Raw genomic sequence first — 18,937 nt, forward strand, 5'->3', positions numbered from 1 at the left:
CAGGTTCTGTACTGAAAAACCAGTTGGGCTAAATGAGAAGCCATTACTGAGTTCAAAATATGAAAGGCAATATCTCAAATTGTAGGCAAATGGCAATGATCCCCAGACCATTATTCAAAGGTGTGTGAAGAAAGGCTTATTTCAAATGATAGAGGATACCATGCTATTGACATACACAATGAAAGTAATTTTTTCATAAGAATAAAGTGGCATGGACATTAATATGGCAGAGCATTCAGCAGAATCACTGTACATAGCCATATGTGAGGCCAAGTCTTCTGCTGTGTTCATGTCAAGCATTCTCGCCATAGGACAAGGCAAAGCAGAGGTATGATTGCAGTTAGGGATGTCAACAGTTAACTGCAGAGAATATTTTTGACCAGTTACATACGACAGTCTATAGGTTTATTTTACTACTCTTCAATTCACTGCTCTGCGCACCACCTGGATCTGGTGGGAGCTAGCTAGCAAGCGGTTCCACTCACTCGCCATCCCGACCCAAGAGCATTGCTGTGGAGACATTGTGCCCACCCTCCTGTCTCCCCCCTGCTCGCCCTGGTGAGTAGGCGGCTTGATTTTGAGCAGTAAAACCCTTGTTGCATTGTTGACCATGTCACCACCGTTAGCAGTGTTAGCACAGCTAGTGATGTTAACATAGCAAAAATGCTAAAAGGGGTCTGCGGTTCAAAATGAAGCCACTTATTCACTAGGACGACCTGGGGCTAGACGGGAGGCTGGACATAACTTTTTTTGTGGTAATGCGGTCCAGCCACTGAGACGGCATTACTAGCTGTAACTGCCAAGCAAGCAGGGCCGTAATGTTAGCTCCTACCCACCTGCGTTTACAGTGCAGAGCAGCCAAAGAACCGGTGGAGATGGAAGGTTTGGCAGCAGGCACGTTTTCACGTTAATGCCGACCAGGCTGTCAGCAAAGCCAACAGAAAATAAAATTAAAGGAATTTACATTGCAAAACATTAAAATTTCACCACGTCTAAACAGATAGCATTTTAAAATACAGCGCTAAAGCTCACTGAGTCAAAGGAGTGCCAGAATAAAAGGAGGGCCTCTTTTATTTAACGTCTTTTTTTTTTTTCCTTAAAAAGCAACAGTTAGCCTTTCCAAAGGAAAATTAACCAAGACTGACATTTCTAATTAAATTGTTGGTTATATGAGAGTTAGAAATGCTGTACATTGACAACATAACACTATATCCACTAAATTTGGGGTTAATTACCTACAGAGACAAACTCCAGCTGATATAAGGTATCATGCTTGTTTGATTTTTGGGTGCTTCAAAGTTAATAAATGCCAAATCTTATGTATCGGAGATTTCAGAAGACTTAAATGTTTACATGACGGCTGTTTATACATCAGGAATTGATGATTATATTAACAGTCAAAGATTCAAATCATCAGTTGGAGACCCTTCAGTCTCATTCCTTCAAGTCAAGCAGTTTTGTTTTGTTAGTTTTTTTTGTAAGTCAGTTTGTGGTGTACTTCTGGGAACATTTCAGTCCACAAGCAGATGTAGCTGTAGAGTGAGTGCTCCTTGCTTTCGCGTTGGAGCGCACAGGCAGCTGCAGACCCAGACCTTGAGTGAGTCTGAGTGAGTCAGAGGTAGCTGCCCAGAGGAAGAGGTGCTTTGCCTGTTCAGCCTCCAAGATAATATTATCTTCTGCCTTCTCTCTGGATGTGGTGAATTCACAGCTCATAGCAACTTAATACGATACAGTCTCTGGCTTCTGTTTGATATCTAGTGTCAGCAAAAAATGCTGCTGCACATTTGCGATCTGTCTTCAGCATAGTTAGCACGCATTAACTTGGAGGGCTAACTTGACATGTTTACTATATTACATCAACATCGCTGTCACCCTTAACCTCCCACTGAACCCCTTTCAAACACTCAAACTAAATGAATAAAAGGGTCAGCTGCAGCCCTAGACTGAAGTGAATGCAGAATTCACCTTCAAGTTTTGAGGTAAAAATTGACACCAGCAATGTTGCTAAAGAAAAAAACATTTTCTGATTGTGAATGAACCCTGGCTTTTTAACACATAGATCAAATCTACCATGAATACAGAATGCATCCTTAAGTCACAGTATTTATCACACAGTCCCTCGGAGCCATATTTCAAGTCAAGTCTAAATCACATCCCAAACCCTGAATATCAAGTTTTCCATTATTTGTAGTCAGGTAACTTCAAATACTCTTTGAAATCTGATCAGCACAGGACCTGCTGCACTCACTCCCTCTGATTTACAGGTTGGAGTACTCACATTGAGCTTTTTATAAACCTCCCATCTGACACCTTAATTCTCACTCATTTTAACTAAATTTCTTATGCATTAACGCTTTGGTGAGCATTTTTGCAGTTCCCTGACTATACAGCTAGTACCTGAAACTAATATGCATGCTTCCAGGTGGGAGGCTCTCGTGGTAAATGTCAAAGGTAAGCCATCGTACAAGTCGAGCACTTGAGGGGAGCTTACGGCCTCTCGCTCCAGTCATGCATGCAGTCTATTACAGCAGACCTACAGTATACTGTTACTGTACAGCTTCATGGCTCCATCATACGTAATGCCTGCTACCAATTTTCCAAACAGAATTTTCACCAGAGTCGGGGGGGAAAATGCCGTATGCGGAAATGAGAGAACATAATAGCATATGTCTTTCCAATATCACACCCATGAGAGAAGGTGTTACACGCAGTCTCGTGTGTGTTTGGGAATTAAAGGAATCCCTGGCTGATCAGAGCTTATATCTAACAATCTGGGTGTTTTTTACCCTTATGTTGTCAAGGATCATAAAGATAAAGGATCATGTGCATCACAGTCAAAACAAACTGTGAAAATCAAGGGGAAAAACTCTATATTGTGATTAGCAAAGCATGAATCTTATGCAGGAGTTTAATTCATTATTATTTAACAGTACCGAGAATTACGTTATTCCCTTAATAAAAGCTTCATTTAGATCATGAAGTCAACAAGGTATTTAAAGAACACTGAATCAACACAAATAAATCTCTGAATCACAACTTAAATAAAATTAAATAATGGCATCACTTGAAATTGCCAACACTGCTCCCACTTCTACTGCCGTTATTCAATGAATAGTCAAGCCAATTAAACATGATTCATAGTTCTAATGCTTTTCTGGAGGACACGCATCAGACGAGACTGAACATACAAGGCTCTCGGTGCCTTACCCATTCTTGTGTCAGTAAAAGGACAGGAGCCTATGAATGCCTGTATCAAGTGGCAACGTCTCCCATCAACAGATGAAAGATTTATGTTGGAATAAGAGCATATTTGCACAGTCAAAGATGTGTCTGTTCACTGTAAATAGTTGTGATAAACGTGGGTGAATCATTACGGATAATCTGGCAGAGACAAGGTTTAAAAGAGGAAGTGAACCACAGCGAACTGATGAAGGGAACTCAGAGGTCCAACTTGTCATCAAAGTAAGCAACACCTTGAACCGACCAAGCTGCACCTGTCGTTTGAAAACTGGTGCTGGCAAAGAAACGAACACACAACTCTTTTCAACTGGCACTGTCTCAACTTCGGTATGTATCGGGTCTAAACTCTTATGTACTGCTTCCAGGAAATAGCCACAGCCTCTGAGATATAAAAAGAAGCTGTCCCCTTATCCTGCTTATTTAGCTCTTACATAGTACTAGATTACAGGAAAACTTCACATCTTAATAGACCATGGGAGCTGCTGGTCTAATGCTGCCTTGATCAGTTCACTTTTTTGTGTCATTGTGAGACACTGATGTTTTAAAGGGTTAGTTCAGAATCACCAAGCGAGTTAAAATTACTGTTTTTGTCAATTGAGTTTTTGAAGAGAGTATAATTTAAGTTTCACTTTCAGTACAGTTTTCTATCGAAAAAGGCCGTCTGTTTGAGAAATACTGAGCATACGATGGCATAAATGAGTCTTGTACTATACTTCGTTGCACTAGTGTTTGTAAATGGATGTTTTGAGATTTATTGCTGTTAAATGTGGTTGACTGTGACTTTAATTTATCAAGAATTTTCTCAGTTTTTTGATTTTCTGATTAATGTGGAGGCATGTGATAAAAACTTTGGTTGCGTTGCAATTCACATGCCTTTTCTTTTTACTTTTAGTAGGTACTACAGCTGCCCTTAAAAAATACGTACTGTTGCAAGCAGTATGCACACAATCAGGATATACTACTATCTCATAACATTACGCCCTGAACTTTGACCATCTTGCTTTTATATCCGTTACCTTGGAGATAAACAAACGCAACTTGAGTTCACCAGAGACGGAGATCAAGCCAGAGAGCTCTACTATTGTTACTTTGTGATGTATATAGTTTAACTTAAAAGTTAGAATTGCGCACATTATAGATTCTAACATATTTGCGACAGTGAAATTACATCTTCAGTTCTCTGTCACTGACATTTTCATAGTAATGTCCTATTGTTTGTAATGTTAATGATTATTTTGTTCACTTAATTAATTTTCCTATTATTACTATTCAACTGGTCATCACCTACTTGAATGTGCTGTCATCCATTATTGGGACTTCTGACAGCTGTCAGTCAGCTGTTAAACTGCTGTCAATGGTTTGCGGCTCAGTTGATGTGACATATCGTTCACTGCCACTATCACTACCACAACCCAAATTAAAGCATGCTGGCTTGCATACAGCAAACTCGGATGGAATGTAGTAGAACATCCTGGTATTTCTGGCATACTGCCAGCCATATAAATTGAAGCACCTTTAACAGTATTCCAGATTACCAACACTCCATCATCACTCTGCAAGAAACCAATGCGCCAGGATCTACAACTTCCGTCATGCTAGCTGTTGTTGATCGATCAATGGTAATCTGTCATAGATATCACTAATATGAAGTTAAAAAATACAGTTCACTCTTGTCTCCGAGATGTTTGGTAAAAACTACTGTAATAATGTATTATAGTTTATCACACTTGCTTAAAGGTGTACTATGCAGTCACTGTAAACACGCTCGCCAGAGAAAGTAAAAAGCTAACCTTAGATTCACTCTTGTTTTTTAGCACTGTGTTGGATGCCTGATGCTTACGGGTGTGGTACCTGGTCGCCACCTTTCTATGAAGCCCCGACTTCACCTGAATGCCGTGGGGGTACACGGCCATAAACGTCCCGAACACAAAACATAAGGAAATTCAGGCAGAGAGCAGGGTTTCAGCAGATAAATACCCTGCCACGTATTTCTAGTAGAATGATGGTTGAATGAAATTACTTCTGTATGAGTCTATACAATGGTATTTAAGAAAATCCTGCATAGTGTATCTTTAATATTTGAGGCTAGGAGGGAAAAGAGGAGGAGACATACGGTGAGGTTAAAGCCTTGCACTCGTGCTCTGGATTCTTCATGTTAACTGGTGCATGACTCAGTCCTAAACACAACAGCTGGTGGTCTGAAGAGCCCGAGGTAGAGCCCCAGGGTGCGAGATGACCAGCCCACTCATTTACCGGCAGCTTACACAGGGGACAGGAAACAGCGGGGTTCTGGGAGCAGGAGATGAGGCTGGCTTCTTTTCAGATTCTAGCACCCTCCAGGAGCCACAGAACGAGGGCGCGCCAAGAAGCATCACAATGGCAGATGTTTCATTTGACACATGAAGAAATTTGAGGGCCCAAAAGATGTAAACACTGGACACAGGCTCATTAACCCACCCTTTTCAATAACCCCTTCCAAAATGCTCGCACCTTCTCTCCAACAGGCCTTGAATTATTGGAACTATGAAGGCTGGAGATATTCTTTCTCAAGCCTCATCGACATCCTCAGAACGACTTCAAACTGGTCCTCTCCTGACATTAAGGTTACATGAGCTTGTCACATTTGTCATGACAGCGAGGCTTCCCAGAGATGCACTTTGTGTCCCCATTCAAGTCAGTGGTGTGAGCCGCGATATCTTTTCCTGCAAGACTGCTCTGCGCTCTCATCAGCTACAAGGATAGGTGATTTAAATGAACTGTTGGTTCTCCCCCGCTGTTCTCCTTTAGTTCCAGATGAAATCTGATGTCCTTCTGTAGCACTTTGCAAGTCCTACGTCCAGCATGCCTCATTACGAGCCAATTTTATGAAAGAAAAATACAATATGCTGCACCATCATACATGTGAAATATGTCCATTTATACAGAGCTGTTATAAGCCGCAGTAATAGTGCACAAATTATTAAAGCAAATTGATTTTTTAGCAGTAGCTAAAGAAGCATTTTAATAGTTGTTAATATCTCAGTTCCAAACCTCTTTTGCCTTTTTCTCTCTTATATTGAAAACTGACATTTCTTGCATTTTTGCAGGAATCAATCATCATAAAATCCATTAACATCAGTATAATTTTGGCTCTCACAGATCACTGAGCAAAAGGAGCCAGTGCCTAAACCGGAGTAAAAAGGAAATGAGGCAACACAGGGTGAAGGAACATAGGGCAGACCTCTGACACATAAGGGAGTGTCACTGCTTCCCCCAAGGCATTTCACTGCAAAGCCTATTATTTAATGTTATAATTAAAGCCCGGAAATGTGACCTGGGGTTAAGATCAGCCTTCTACACTTCTGCATTAACATAAAAATAATAACGATCTCCAATTAGTCTCTCCACCTCAAAGCCACAAACGAGATCACACTAAACTGGGTCATGAACTCGTGTAATCGGTATAAATTTCCTAATTTATAACTAGAACAACATGCTTTCCTTGCGTGCCTTGTCCCGGCTAACTGCCACTCTTTGAAAACACAATTCACAAGAAGTGTGTATACTTTTCGGGGCATTGCAAGGTTGGCACTGTGCTCCTCTATTGTCTTGTTACTGGGGAAAACATTATCATCTATTCACTTGAGAGATGCAGTCATGCAGTTGGAACTGTCTTGTTATGCCCACTGCAACATGGTTGTCATGAAATTATTAAACTTGTATGCCAGTTTACTGATTGCACTATTTAGGTAAACAATGTACTGTGCTGCCACAGAATATTAAGGTGAAATGTTTTTCCTGTTGTCCTATTTGCAAATCTTACGGTGATCAAGTACGTATGACTTTGAGCTCATTTATTAGACATGAGAGAAGCAGGGGTAACACACAGCATTACACAGGCAGCTTACTGAGCACACAAAGCCCTGCTTTTTTCTTTATCACTGAATCTCCTGAGCTGAACCCTCACTGAACCTTCAATATCGCAGGGCAAGAGATAGCACAAAGGCACCCACACAGCATCTGAGCCAAAAGTGTCTCAATCTAGTCACTGAGTATTTCACATTCACATTATATTCCAATTAAGATCCTTGATCCAGTTATGAAAATAGTCTGGGTTAGCTATATAGTTTGCAAATAACTATCCTATTCATACTGACACTTGACACCCATTTACACGCAATAAATCATAAACACCATCTCCAGCTCATGCATTCGAATCCAGAGCTCTATCACACACAGTACACAGCTACAGATCCATAAATCCTGGGTGATGGTTCATAATAACCAGATTTATACCGTCTCTGGCAGTCGAGAAGAATGAAACAGAACTTTCCACTCAGCCAAAAGTTGACTTCACTTTCTAGGTAGGGTGCTGCCCAGATTGGAGAGAAAGTGACATAGCCTTATGCTTCGGGTCGTGGAGTACGAGGCAATGTCAAAGATTTTTCTTTGGTCTAGAGGACAAAATTAATTGATTTTCTCTGGAAAAAGGAAAAGAACTGCTGTTGCAATAAACTATAGACTGGGACCACAATCAATTCAGAATTTAATTAATGCACTTACTCCAAAAAGTTTTTATAGTGTTAGAGGATAAGTTTGAAGACATAATAAGGAATACTTTCAAAAATAAATCACAGGAGAACACCCAAACTCACAATTAGTCACCGCCACTAACTATTGAATGTGTAGCCAAAGCCTGATAAAACTTACTTGTCATTGCCATAGAGCTCTGCTGTTGTCCAAAAACCTTTAACACAAGCTACGTCTTTGCACTGGATGACATTTCTATTGTGAACATGGGCAGTAGGGATAGGTGACGAAATCCAGTATTAAATTAATTTATTAAGGACCATAGTATTGATAAATTCTAAGGTTACCAGTTCTTTAATTGGTACTTTTAAATGTTTTGGCGTCATTTATCCTCACGCTGCAGCCTCTTCTCTATTCTCTGTGTTGGGGTTGATCTCCAAACAGACACTAACACCCACACAAAATACACAGAGTGAAGTCAGTGAACAGCAGAGCACAGAGGCCAGGGTGGAGACTAAGAGAATATAACATGAAGATAACAGAGATGATGACAACTACGCTTGGTACTGTAAGTGCAGTAAAACCTAAGCAAGCAAAAAGCCAATACTTTATCAATATGTGTTGTTTCTGGAGTAAGGATAAACATGGACCTTCTCTGACCACTTATTGTCTTTGTCCCATGGATGCTACTGTAGTTCTCTGTCTCAACCTTCCCGTGGACACATTACAAACTGCGTGTAATTGTACTGTTTTTTCCTTAGCTGGCAATGTGGTTATTTTTTTCTGTATTTTGTATGTCTGTGTTTTTGTAATATTACTGTTAAAAACTGAGAAATACAATCTATAAAAACCAGAGGTTACCAGAGGTAAGGCAGTGAATCACCTCAGCGGAAGAAAGAGCACAGAGAGGACAGGAGGACTGATACTGTATGTTTTCTTAATTCTGTCTAAACCTAAATTTATTGTATTGACATTTTACATTTGTTTCCAGTAGGATATTAGTAAGTTTAAATAGTGACTTTGCCGTTGTAAAGATTGCTTTTGTAACACTTAGTTTTATTTAAAATATTATCTTGTTCTAAATTCATTCTTTCTGAAAAATATACATTTATAAATAATAAATAAAAAGCCATTATATAGTAATGAAAAAGAACCAATAGGAGAATCTATAAAGAAATGAACCGATAAGGAGTATCGCTTAGAGTAGTAGTGTCAGTAACGATACCCATCCTTAATGGGCACTGTAATTTAATTAAATCAATTCTTCATATGTGGTCCTGATAATGTAAATATTCAACAGGGCAACAAATCCGCCACTGAAAATAGTCCCCAAGGAAAACAGCATATACTAGGAAAGCCCACTCTTTCAGGGTAAATAACATTTCAAAATGAAAGTGTATATTTGTGACCTGTATTTAATGATTTACGTCAGTAGGAGTAAATGGGCTTGTGGCTGAGAGCCGCAGACATGCTGGGGAATTCACAAAGTATTGATTGAATATCACCTTCCTTATTCTTTACTACCCTTTAAAGACACCCCCACATGACCTTACATAAAGGTTGACCTTGTTTTTCAATCCCTTTTTTGAATTCTAACCTGTAAGAGAGAGCACCAAGTGTTAAAGTAACCAAATATTCAATTTTCTGCTTCAACAATTCAGCGAAAAAGCTATGACTATATTTAGAGTCCTGGATGATGTTCAGGGGCCTTAAAGTTAGCCATTGATGTTCTGCTGTGGCTTTGTTTGTACTAAAAAATGTCTGCATGTTGGAGCATCTGCACTATTGATTTTGATACATCAAAAGCCCCCCGTGGTTTCACACCACGGAGGCCTTTCAGGGCTAGAGACTGTCTATGTTCCTTCAACACAACAACAGTGTCATTGTCAAGTTTGGAACGCCAATGCCACCACCGTTGTCTGCATATGTTGACAGCGTCTGATGTTTCCATGACAATTTTGGCACACCATGTTTATCTGTGCTTAATGCTTGTTTACTTCCAGGTCTCGGAGGGGCAGCTTATTTAGCGAATCACCTCAGCCATGTGTACTTGTCTGTGTCTGAAAAACAAAAACAAAAGGTCCCCAGTGTGAAATGTATTTGCGTCCCTGACACCTCGATATGACAGACCCATGTGGGTTTTCCCAAAAGTACAGTGTGGCGCTCATCTCTCTGAGCCTTATCATTGGTGTCAAGCTTGGGACTTCTATTCAGAGACTCCCCTCTAGAGGCAAAAAGTCTCTGTAGGCAAAAAGAAAGACCATAGCGATAAACACAACAGAGCGCCTTGGTTCTCTTACATACATATAAATAATGGTAGGGGAAACCACAAACACCCTTTTGGCTAGAGGGTGAAAACAGAAGTGATTAGTGGTGTCTGTGTAGTAAACAGTGTGTTTTAGATGGCTTCAGGTCAATCCTAAGGGTCTCCCATACACAGGCATTAATAGGAAGGCCACCCCTGTAATCATTAATACTCAACGACTACACTCACATGTCAACAATGATACAACAATGTGACCCCCACCGTCCTCAACAACATTCCTGCACCACCCTCACCCACTGACAAAGAAATCCAAGGGGACGCACTTTTCCCAGTGGAGCAGTACCACATGTGACTTTTCTTTCTGTCACCTCCTGCGGCAGTTTATTTTTTTCCTCTTTTCCTAATGTATTAACGAGAGAAGCAAAGCCGAATGCTTTTCTTTTTGTAGAAACAAGTATAAAAGGCAGCATGTAGCGATGCTCGTGTGCAACACAAACAGCGAGTCAGATCACTAATCCCCCAAATTCAGATGGATTACATCCTACCTGACTCCCTCCTCGTATCCCTCACAGAGTTACCACTCAAGTCATGATTTTAACACATGGTTAGTCAAGGATGCTGTCCATGCCTATATGCCCGCTTTCACTGAGTAAATTTGTGTATTTTCTTGCTTATTCTCTGTGCTCTCGCTTCTAATCCCTAAACATACAATCGCATCCATCCGTAGACTTTCTGCTGTTATTTTCTGGTTCCTCTCAAGGCTTGAGAGGGGAAAGATCCTTAATCCCACCCTCCATTACTGATTTAGGCCAGCAGTTGATTGAAAACTGGAAAAAGTGCTATAGCAGTCTCCTACGCTAGCCGGAGGCTTTTCACACCACTCAGAAAACACCATACATGGAGCTGAGGAAAGCTGCCAGGAAGCTCGCAGACCATATGCATTTCAGACGTGAATGCCTGCAGAGGGTTGACACATTCTTCAGGTCAGGACAACTGTCAGACGCTCTCATTCGCCAAATCTGACAAAAGGTGGAGAAACACAGCTGGATGATTCACACTGAAGCTCATTTAAATGTTCCATGCATACAATCTGTCTCGCCCGATGAAAAACAAAACACTTTTGTCATTTCCTACCACAATAGAGGTGCAAGGCAAAGAAAAAAAATGTGAAAGTGAGGCTAAACTGCTGCACATACACACACTCCTTCTCTCTCTCACTCACACACGTACACACACACACACACACACACACACACACACACACACACAGAGCCTAATCTCCCTCACATCTCATTAACTGTTCTCTCTGAAGATGTATACAGGCTGGCAAGAGACTTATTTCCAATTTGGCAGAGCCAAGAGCATCTTAATGGGCTTTGGAAAAAAATGCCCTACAGAATTTTTATATGGATATTTGCTGGGCTAGGGCTTTTAGAGTGGTATTCCCACACTTTCACTAAAGGTCTCATGTCATTCCATTATTTAGTGATTAGGCATCTGGCTGTGGACGCATCTTAAATGACCGCGAAATTTATTTTGCATACCTGCCCTGCATGTCAAATATATTCAAAATAGATCAGTGTTACAGACTATTGATTACATTTTTTGTGACAATATGCAGAAATGTGACACCTGAAGATTAACTGTAGACTGCTGCCGCATGTCCCGTGCTCGTTTAAAAATCACTGACAGAAATGATGAGACAGACGTGTTTCATGATTTGCTAAATAGCTCCAAATCTGAAATGCTGATTCTTGTAATGAAATCTTGAGGGATCACAACAATGATAAACTGTACTTACAGCTTTAATTATACATAAATTGTATCATCTTCTTGTTTACTTGCAATTTTAACCAATTAAATCTGAGGCATGTGTCTAATACGGAATAACATAGGCTTAAACTGGCTTTAAAAATTCACAGATTTTGTTGTCTTTAAGAAATTATCAAGCACATCTCAGGCAGCCTCCTAAGAATCTTACATTTAGATGTTAATAAAAGCTGTAAGATAGTTTATTTTAAGAGCTGCCGTGATGTCTGTGTCGAGAAAGCTCAAATGTTGACAATATTAACTGCGCCGTATACTGCAGGTTCACAAGGGTCCTAACATCCACTTAAGTACAAACAGCACAGATTTCTGATATGTGGGTTGTGTTTAAAGGAATTGGGGAAGTGCATGCATCTCGCAACCTGCGAAGCACAGATCACAGTGATAAGCAGTGAGTGTTGCGGCTTCAGGAAATTCACAAGAGGAAAAAATTACGCTGGATGCTGTAACAGCTAATAACTGTTCTGTTAAAGAGAAATCAAATAATATTCTTTAAAGCTGCTACCGATGAACCCCAAAGGTAATTGTTATTCTTGACAAAGGAAACATAAGACTCAGGAACTGCATTAATAGCAACTGCAGCACATCAAGTGATTTTGTTTCAAAGCCGAAGCAAAGAGCTGAGTCCACCCATGAGAATCCCGAGCGCTCCGTGTAAGTAGATGTTGATATTAGCAGCAAAGCCTCGGAGCAAGCGCTCCCTGGCAGGGCCTGACTGAAGCATTCAGGAGCCGTTGTGTTTATGAACAAAGGGCTGACAATCAAGCGGCATTGTGTGCATGACACTATAACTAACGTCTGACACATGCACACAGGGGTGATCTTCACAGGCAAGCTCTGTTGTTGGCTGACTGCTGTGTAAAACACCAGGCATGCGATGGTACATTGACACGAGAGCAGAGGAATCTGAGGCTCGACCTGGTGGAGTTTAATGAAGCTGTCCAACAGCCAGTTATAGGCATTTTTCAGTCGTGAGTTTCAGAACCACCACTCTGTCCTACCCCCCCTCGCTCTTTGCGAAGAATACTGGCACTCTTCCGAGAGACCTCTAACTGCATGAAAACTAGTCTAAAGCCAGTAAGATATTTCTCACTGGCCTCTTCCTCCCACCACTCCCGTACTGTAAGTCAGCCGAGGCACTCAAGAGTCCTTAGGCAAAAAGAGAAAGTAGCACTCTCTAATCAATGAGGTGGGCAGTATGGTTGACCTCTAACCGAGTCAGCTAACTCTGCCAATGACATTATGTCTGCATCTAACAGTAATTTCACTCCCAGAATACAAGTATGCATGACAATTTTGCCAAGCACAGCAGTGAGTATGACAGAAGTGTTATACTGCTGAGCGTGCATTACATCTCTTCATGGCGAATACACATACGTAGATCTGACCGTCTCGGAGGCAGCAGGAGACCGTACACCAAATGCTTCTGCTTCTTTGCCAGTGAAACATTTGTAATTGTGAGAGGTTATTATTAGCCCAGCCACTCTGTCACCGAAGAAAGAAAAAAAAGCATTGGATATCGCCCATTGAGTGGAAAGCTTAGCAGAAATATCTTCGCACAACAACTTTACGGATTTAGATAAAAAGAGAGCAAAAGCCACAGAGAATGACCTCGCCTCCTGGTGTAATCTTTGAAACATCATTTTGGGGTTTCTGCTCTGATGGTTTACCAGGTTCTTTATGTTCTGTGTAAGTTTTATGACTCTGGGGCCCAGGAGACCCAGTCAAACACTGCTGTCATATTTCAATAATGGACGGCCTGCAGAATTTACACAGTAGCTGTGTTAATGTGCTAATTCAAAAGGGTCTGACCAAAATACAAAGACAGAAACTCTTTCTCACAAAAATAAAAAGGTAGATTTATATCTTTATTTTATCTTAATTTATGAATTTATTTAATTTGAAGTGTATGTTTGACTAAAGCTAAGTGTGGATTCAATGATTAGCCTTTTGTATTTCCACATGCAAAAACTAACATCTGTGTAAAGACGTGTGTTTGTCACCTCTTAAATAATGTATCTCAGCTTGTCAGTGGCTGTCAAAATAATTAGCTTATGCAAATGGAGGCTCACCACCCGAGTTAGCCTCAGCAGAGGTATTAAACCTGTGTGTTTAGTATCTAGAGGAAAAGCAGTGGCATGACACGGCAAATGATGGAGGGATGAGGCACTAACGCTGCACATGCAGCTTTTCACACGTTTGTATTAGCATAGCTAATTAGGCATAATTGAGTGCTTTCTACTATCCCATCTCTTGAGGCCTATATCTAACTTGTGTTGTATTCATGCAAAGGTTATTTGGAGACAACAAAATCCAATTACACACAGTGTACAGACTGTGCATGAATTGTAATTAGGGTTTGATCAGAGCTCCAAAAAACCATCTTGATCTAAGATGTGGCCAGCGGACCTCTGTCTCTGACTTTGATTTGCTGGAGTTCCAAGTGGATGAGAAATGTTACACGTCATAGGAGAATAAATATTAAGAGCTCTTAATAAGCCAATAAAAGTGTGATCTGCATTCCTGTTGTGGTGAGTGGAACCTGTCCAGTGCTCTGTGGTCAAATACTGGAGAACTACATTCACTTCTATAATAACTGTTCAACAAACTAGAAACAGCTGCACAAGATAAGTCAAGTCCAAGATTCTGTCTCAGGGCACATTAAAATAATCAAAAGTGACTGAATGAATAAACCGAACACAAACCAGATAATCCAGAATTGTGAAATGAACCATTTTTCACTACTTGATATGCCATGCAGATGCCTGACTGAATCTGTGCACAAAAGAATTCCTGCATTGCTCAATCATATTTGGAACTAGCTCACATATTTGGATCCTCTGTAGAAAAAAAAAACAAAAAAACAAAAACCAGTCTTCAATCAAAAACCATCACTTTACAACGCTGATGACAAAAAGGAAAAGAGGGCAGCATCAGAAGCCAGCTTGTCTGTCTGGCTTCCTGTGCTCTGCCATATCAGAAACAAATAATGAAATGAAAATAACAGAGCGGCAGCGCTGCATTACTACTTTTAAAAGCGTATCATGTAAGTGTTTAAGAAAAAAGACTCTGCTGTCTGCACATTAATTATTCTAACCACAGTGTCTGGTCTTTTTTATTTGAGTAGTCGGCTGAAAATGTCTCCTTTTGAGTTGATGCTGAATATATGTTGCTACCGGAGCAGAGTGAGTGTGGGAACTTTTCCTTTTACATATTTTACTACAGCTCCTGATGTGGATTTTTCCCTCTGTATTTCCTGAACATACAAACTATCTTTGTCTGCATTATAGCGACTCATTATCTGGCACATTTTGACAAAGGTCCAACTATTAAACAGGGGCACAGACTTGAAAATTTGCCACATGGACAAAATTAGATGTATTTGTAATGCTTGTGAGGATCCCTCTTGCACAGACTTACACATACATGTTTAGTCAGGAACAAAACTATCAAATTCCCATCCAGCCAAAACCCCTGTTAAAAGCAAATAAGGCAGCTCTATGATCATTACTGCCTGACACTGCCAATTACCAATACAGTATCTCTATTTTGTCTGTAAGAGGCAAAAGAGGGATTAACTTCAGGCCTCTCTGCTTCCCCTCTTCTCTCTCATGAAGCTGACTATGTTTACTGACTAATCTCCTTTCCTGCTTTGACCATAAATGTGATTACCACCACACAAGAGATAATAAAACCCCATATCTCTGCTGTACCAAAGAGCATGAATTAAAACCTAAGCTGTAGCCTTGAGGAATATCGAAAAGAAGGAGAAGAAGGAGAAAAAAAAAAGAAACCCTCAGCAAAAAAGGAGTGTTTCGTGCTGAGTGCATACAGCCCCCTACTGGTAAACAGCATTCACTATTTAGCCAAGTACAACACAACAAGCTCCATGATCTTCTGTTGAATGTGAGCAACAGGTATGCAGCCACTTTGAAAACATATCTCCCAGTGTTCGGCTGATGCAAAGTCAATCTCTCACTGTCTCCTTTAAAGCAGCTTTATTTAGGAATGATGTCAAATTTGGGGGACTCCACGTAAAAGGCATACTGGCGTCTCACATGTGAGTCTTGGGCTGTTAGTTGTGGTGTTGAATGGGTTATCTATCAATTTATAACCTGAGGGTGAAGTCACCTCACTGGGGAAACGGACAAACTCTGTATTGGTTTCGAACGCCACAACAGGTGAAAGGTGAAAGGGGTTTTCCAGTGTGCTTTATTAATTTCAATTTAGCATTTAAACTACAGAAATTCGACACTAAAACAAACACTTTAACTACACAGAGATGGATACATGGACGCTTGATGAGCAGCATGACAGGTGGATCATTTTAGCTGTAGTCTGGATTATAAATCCAGTGTTTAGTGTCTACTTATTGGAGGATAATAAACAAAATGCAGGAGGCAATGTGGACATGGAGAGGCTGATACTGACCTTTACAGAGCCAAACACACACATAGTTCCACTCTGCTGCATGTCTCTGATTTAGCTGAATACTTGCAATAACAGCAACAAACTGCATTCAGATTTAATTCAGACAAATGTATGTGTATCATGAAGCAAAAGCAGACTCATACTTTTGACATTACCCTGTTTGGAGCCTCTGATAAAAGGGGATGACCGGATGTCAGTAAGAGGGCGAGTTAAATGCTCAAAGGTTTGATGGAGATCACATAGTTGAGGGTTGTGTGTGGTGATCCTCATCAAATTGTTTAATTCAAGGGAGGGGGGGTAACAAGACATGGCACGTGGTGAAGGAGGGGAGGGCGAAACGCACTGATGATTTGTCAATCTCGCCTACCTGATATTTCCTGATGAGGCACATTGACGAGGCTGAATCCTTTAGCGTTATAAGCTTGCCTAGCCTCGCTACAGCTCCGCGCTTTGCTTTCACCAGCAGATGACAGGGACAGCAGCACCGACAGAGTACATAAGGCGACTTGCAGTCTCCACATCGCATACATCAGTGAAATCCTTGATAGTGTTTCACAGGGAAATACGAGCTCCGTCAGAGAAATAAAAAACAAATAAAAAAAGAAGGGCTTGATTGAAATATTTCTCCAGTCAGCAGGATGTCAGATGTTCATCAAAACATCCAGAAATAAAAATCACTCCTCACTTTAGATACTGGTACGTCCACCTCATTGCAAAAAAAAAAAAAAAAAAAAAGCTGCGTCTCTTCCCCTTTCGTAAAAAAAAAAAAAAAAAAGAAAAAGAAAAGATTCACCCCGGCGAGTCCGATTGCTCCCAGCTTGAACAAATCCGTTTGGAGAAGACAGTTGCTACCTGGTGCTCTCTGTGCAAACAACTTCTCCCGCACACACAGCAGCCCCTGTGTTCGTGTCGGCGTGAGGAAAGCCAAATGCAACGGAGACACACGCTGCACAGCGAGCAGAGCGCGCAAGGGCAGGGCAAAACATGGAGTGGAGTGGCTGCGACTTCAGCTGCTCGCATCCAGGGGCGCGTACTGTCCTCTGCCTTTATGCATCCCTGCTAATGCGCACCACGGCACGTTAGTGTGCCGACACATGTTGGCGGAGGCGCGGGGACCTGCAGGTAGTGTAGGCGGAGTAAACCTACACATCGACCACAGTATTTTGTTTTGTTCTAGTCCACAAACTCACAGGACCCCTGCTGACTGCTCGGTGTCTTATGAGGAACCTATGGAAGTCACATGAGGAAGGCCGTGAAACTGACCAAGAGGACCCAGAGGCTCTTTGAAAATGAAAACAACACACTATGATCTGTTTTATATCTATAAATTATGTGCTAATTTGTCTAATTTTATTTTTTCACTTATTTTGTCATTATAGCTCAGATCCTGATAGTGTTTACTTGGGCTGTTTGTGCCTAGTGTTACCCATAATACACATACTGCACATATTTCCACATATTTATTTTCTTCTGCACATATTTGTACATATTTCATGTTTTTATTTCTTATACAATGTAACTATTTTTCAAATTTTATAGTTTTTCAAATATTTTTGTGTCTAGGTTTTTAAGTGTATTTTTTTATTTGTTTTTTTTTATTTATTCTAATATCAATATCTCCCCTGTTTTATGAATAATGATAATACCTTCCATTTTTTATTTGTTTTTATTATCAATCAATCAAAAAAAACTTTATTTATATAGCACTTTTCTTACTTACAGATTGCAACACCAAGAGCTACGCACAAAAAAAAAACCAATACAAACAATAATAAATAAGATAAAATATCATATAAGATAATATATAAAGCAAAGACTGTAATGGTAAAGACGAACTGAGGAAACGCTATCATAAGTTGGGAAACACCAGAGGCAGGATAAAAACTCCAAATAGAAAACAATTTTAGATCAGTCAAGAAATAAATAAGTTAAAATAAATAAGTTAAAATAAAGAAATAAGTGTCCTGCTTGTTTTTATATATGTAATACTTTATTATGTCATATTTAATGTAAGTCACGTATGATGTATGTTAAGCACACTGAGTTTATGCTTGTTATATGAAATGTGCTATTAAATAAAGTAGACTTGAATATGTACATATTGTGATATATATCGAAGCACAATGCACATTTTTTTTCTGTTTTCTCATGATTACTCTATGCCTATATACACTGTAAGAGCAACTGTCTCTCCTAATTTTCAGCCCCCTGGGATCAATAGAGTACTCTTAATCTGAATTCAAAGAATGTGCAAAACCCCCAGTGCTTCAGTGGGACAGAGGTGTTTGTGGTCTTGTATTTACGAGGATGATTTCACCTTATTTAACTCCACCGGCCACAAATCACCCACTGTATGTCAGCACGTAGCTGTCTCCTATAACATCAAAGTGTGTCATGATTAAAACATGTTTCTTGAAACAAAGAGAGAACTTTGTTAGAAGAAGAAGAAGAAGAAGAAGGAGGAGCAGAAGTTGTCTTGTTATAATGAAGAAAATCTAACGACAAAAGCATCTCGTTATAACGATAGAGGTTTTCTCTTGAGGGTAAGAAAGTAGACTGCATCTCATAATATCCTTTACAAACACTCCCGTGGTGTTGGGAGCTACAGCTGGCTTGTTAAAATCAACTTTAAAATGCACTGTAAAAGTACAATTAGCTGTGATC

At 40.2% G+C, this 18,937-nt stretch overlaps 1 protein-coding gene across 2 annotated transcripts in view; it reads right to left on the reverse strand.

Moving 5' to 3' along the window:
* The window catches only part of gpc6a (glypican 6a), a 238,299-nt gene extending 221,282 nt beyond the window's left edge, over nt 1–17,017 (reverse strand). Inside the window, exon 1 of one of the 2 annotated variants that reach the window (XM_033626058.2) lies at nt 16,641–17,017. In XM_033626058.2, coding sequence (XP_033481949.1) covers nt 16,641–16,803 — 163 coding nt within the window. In that variant the 5' untranslated portion in view covers nt 16,804–17,017. The remainder of the gene's footprint in view (nt 1–16,640) is intronic. The other variant, XM_033626068.2, reaches the window with a different exon arrangement.
* Between the last annotated feature and the right edge of the window lie 1,920 nt (nt 17,018–18,937).

This window comes from Epinephelus lanceolatus, chromosome 2 (genome assembly GCF_041903045.1).
Source record: "Epinephelus lanceolatus isolate andai-2023 chromosome 2, ASM4190304v1, whole genome shotgun sequence".
Classification (NCBI taxonomy): domain Eukaryota; kingdom Metazoa; phylum Chordata; class Actinopteri; order Perciformes; family Serranidae; genus Epinephelus; species Epinephelus lanceolatus.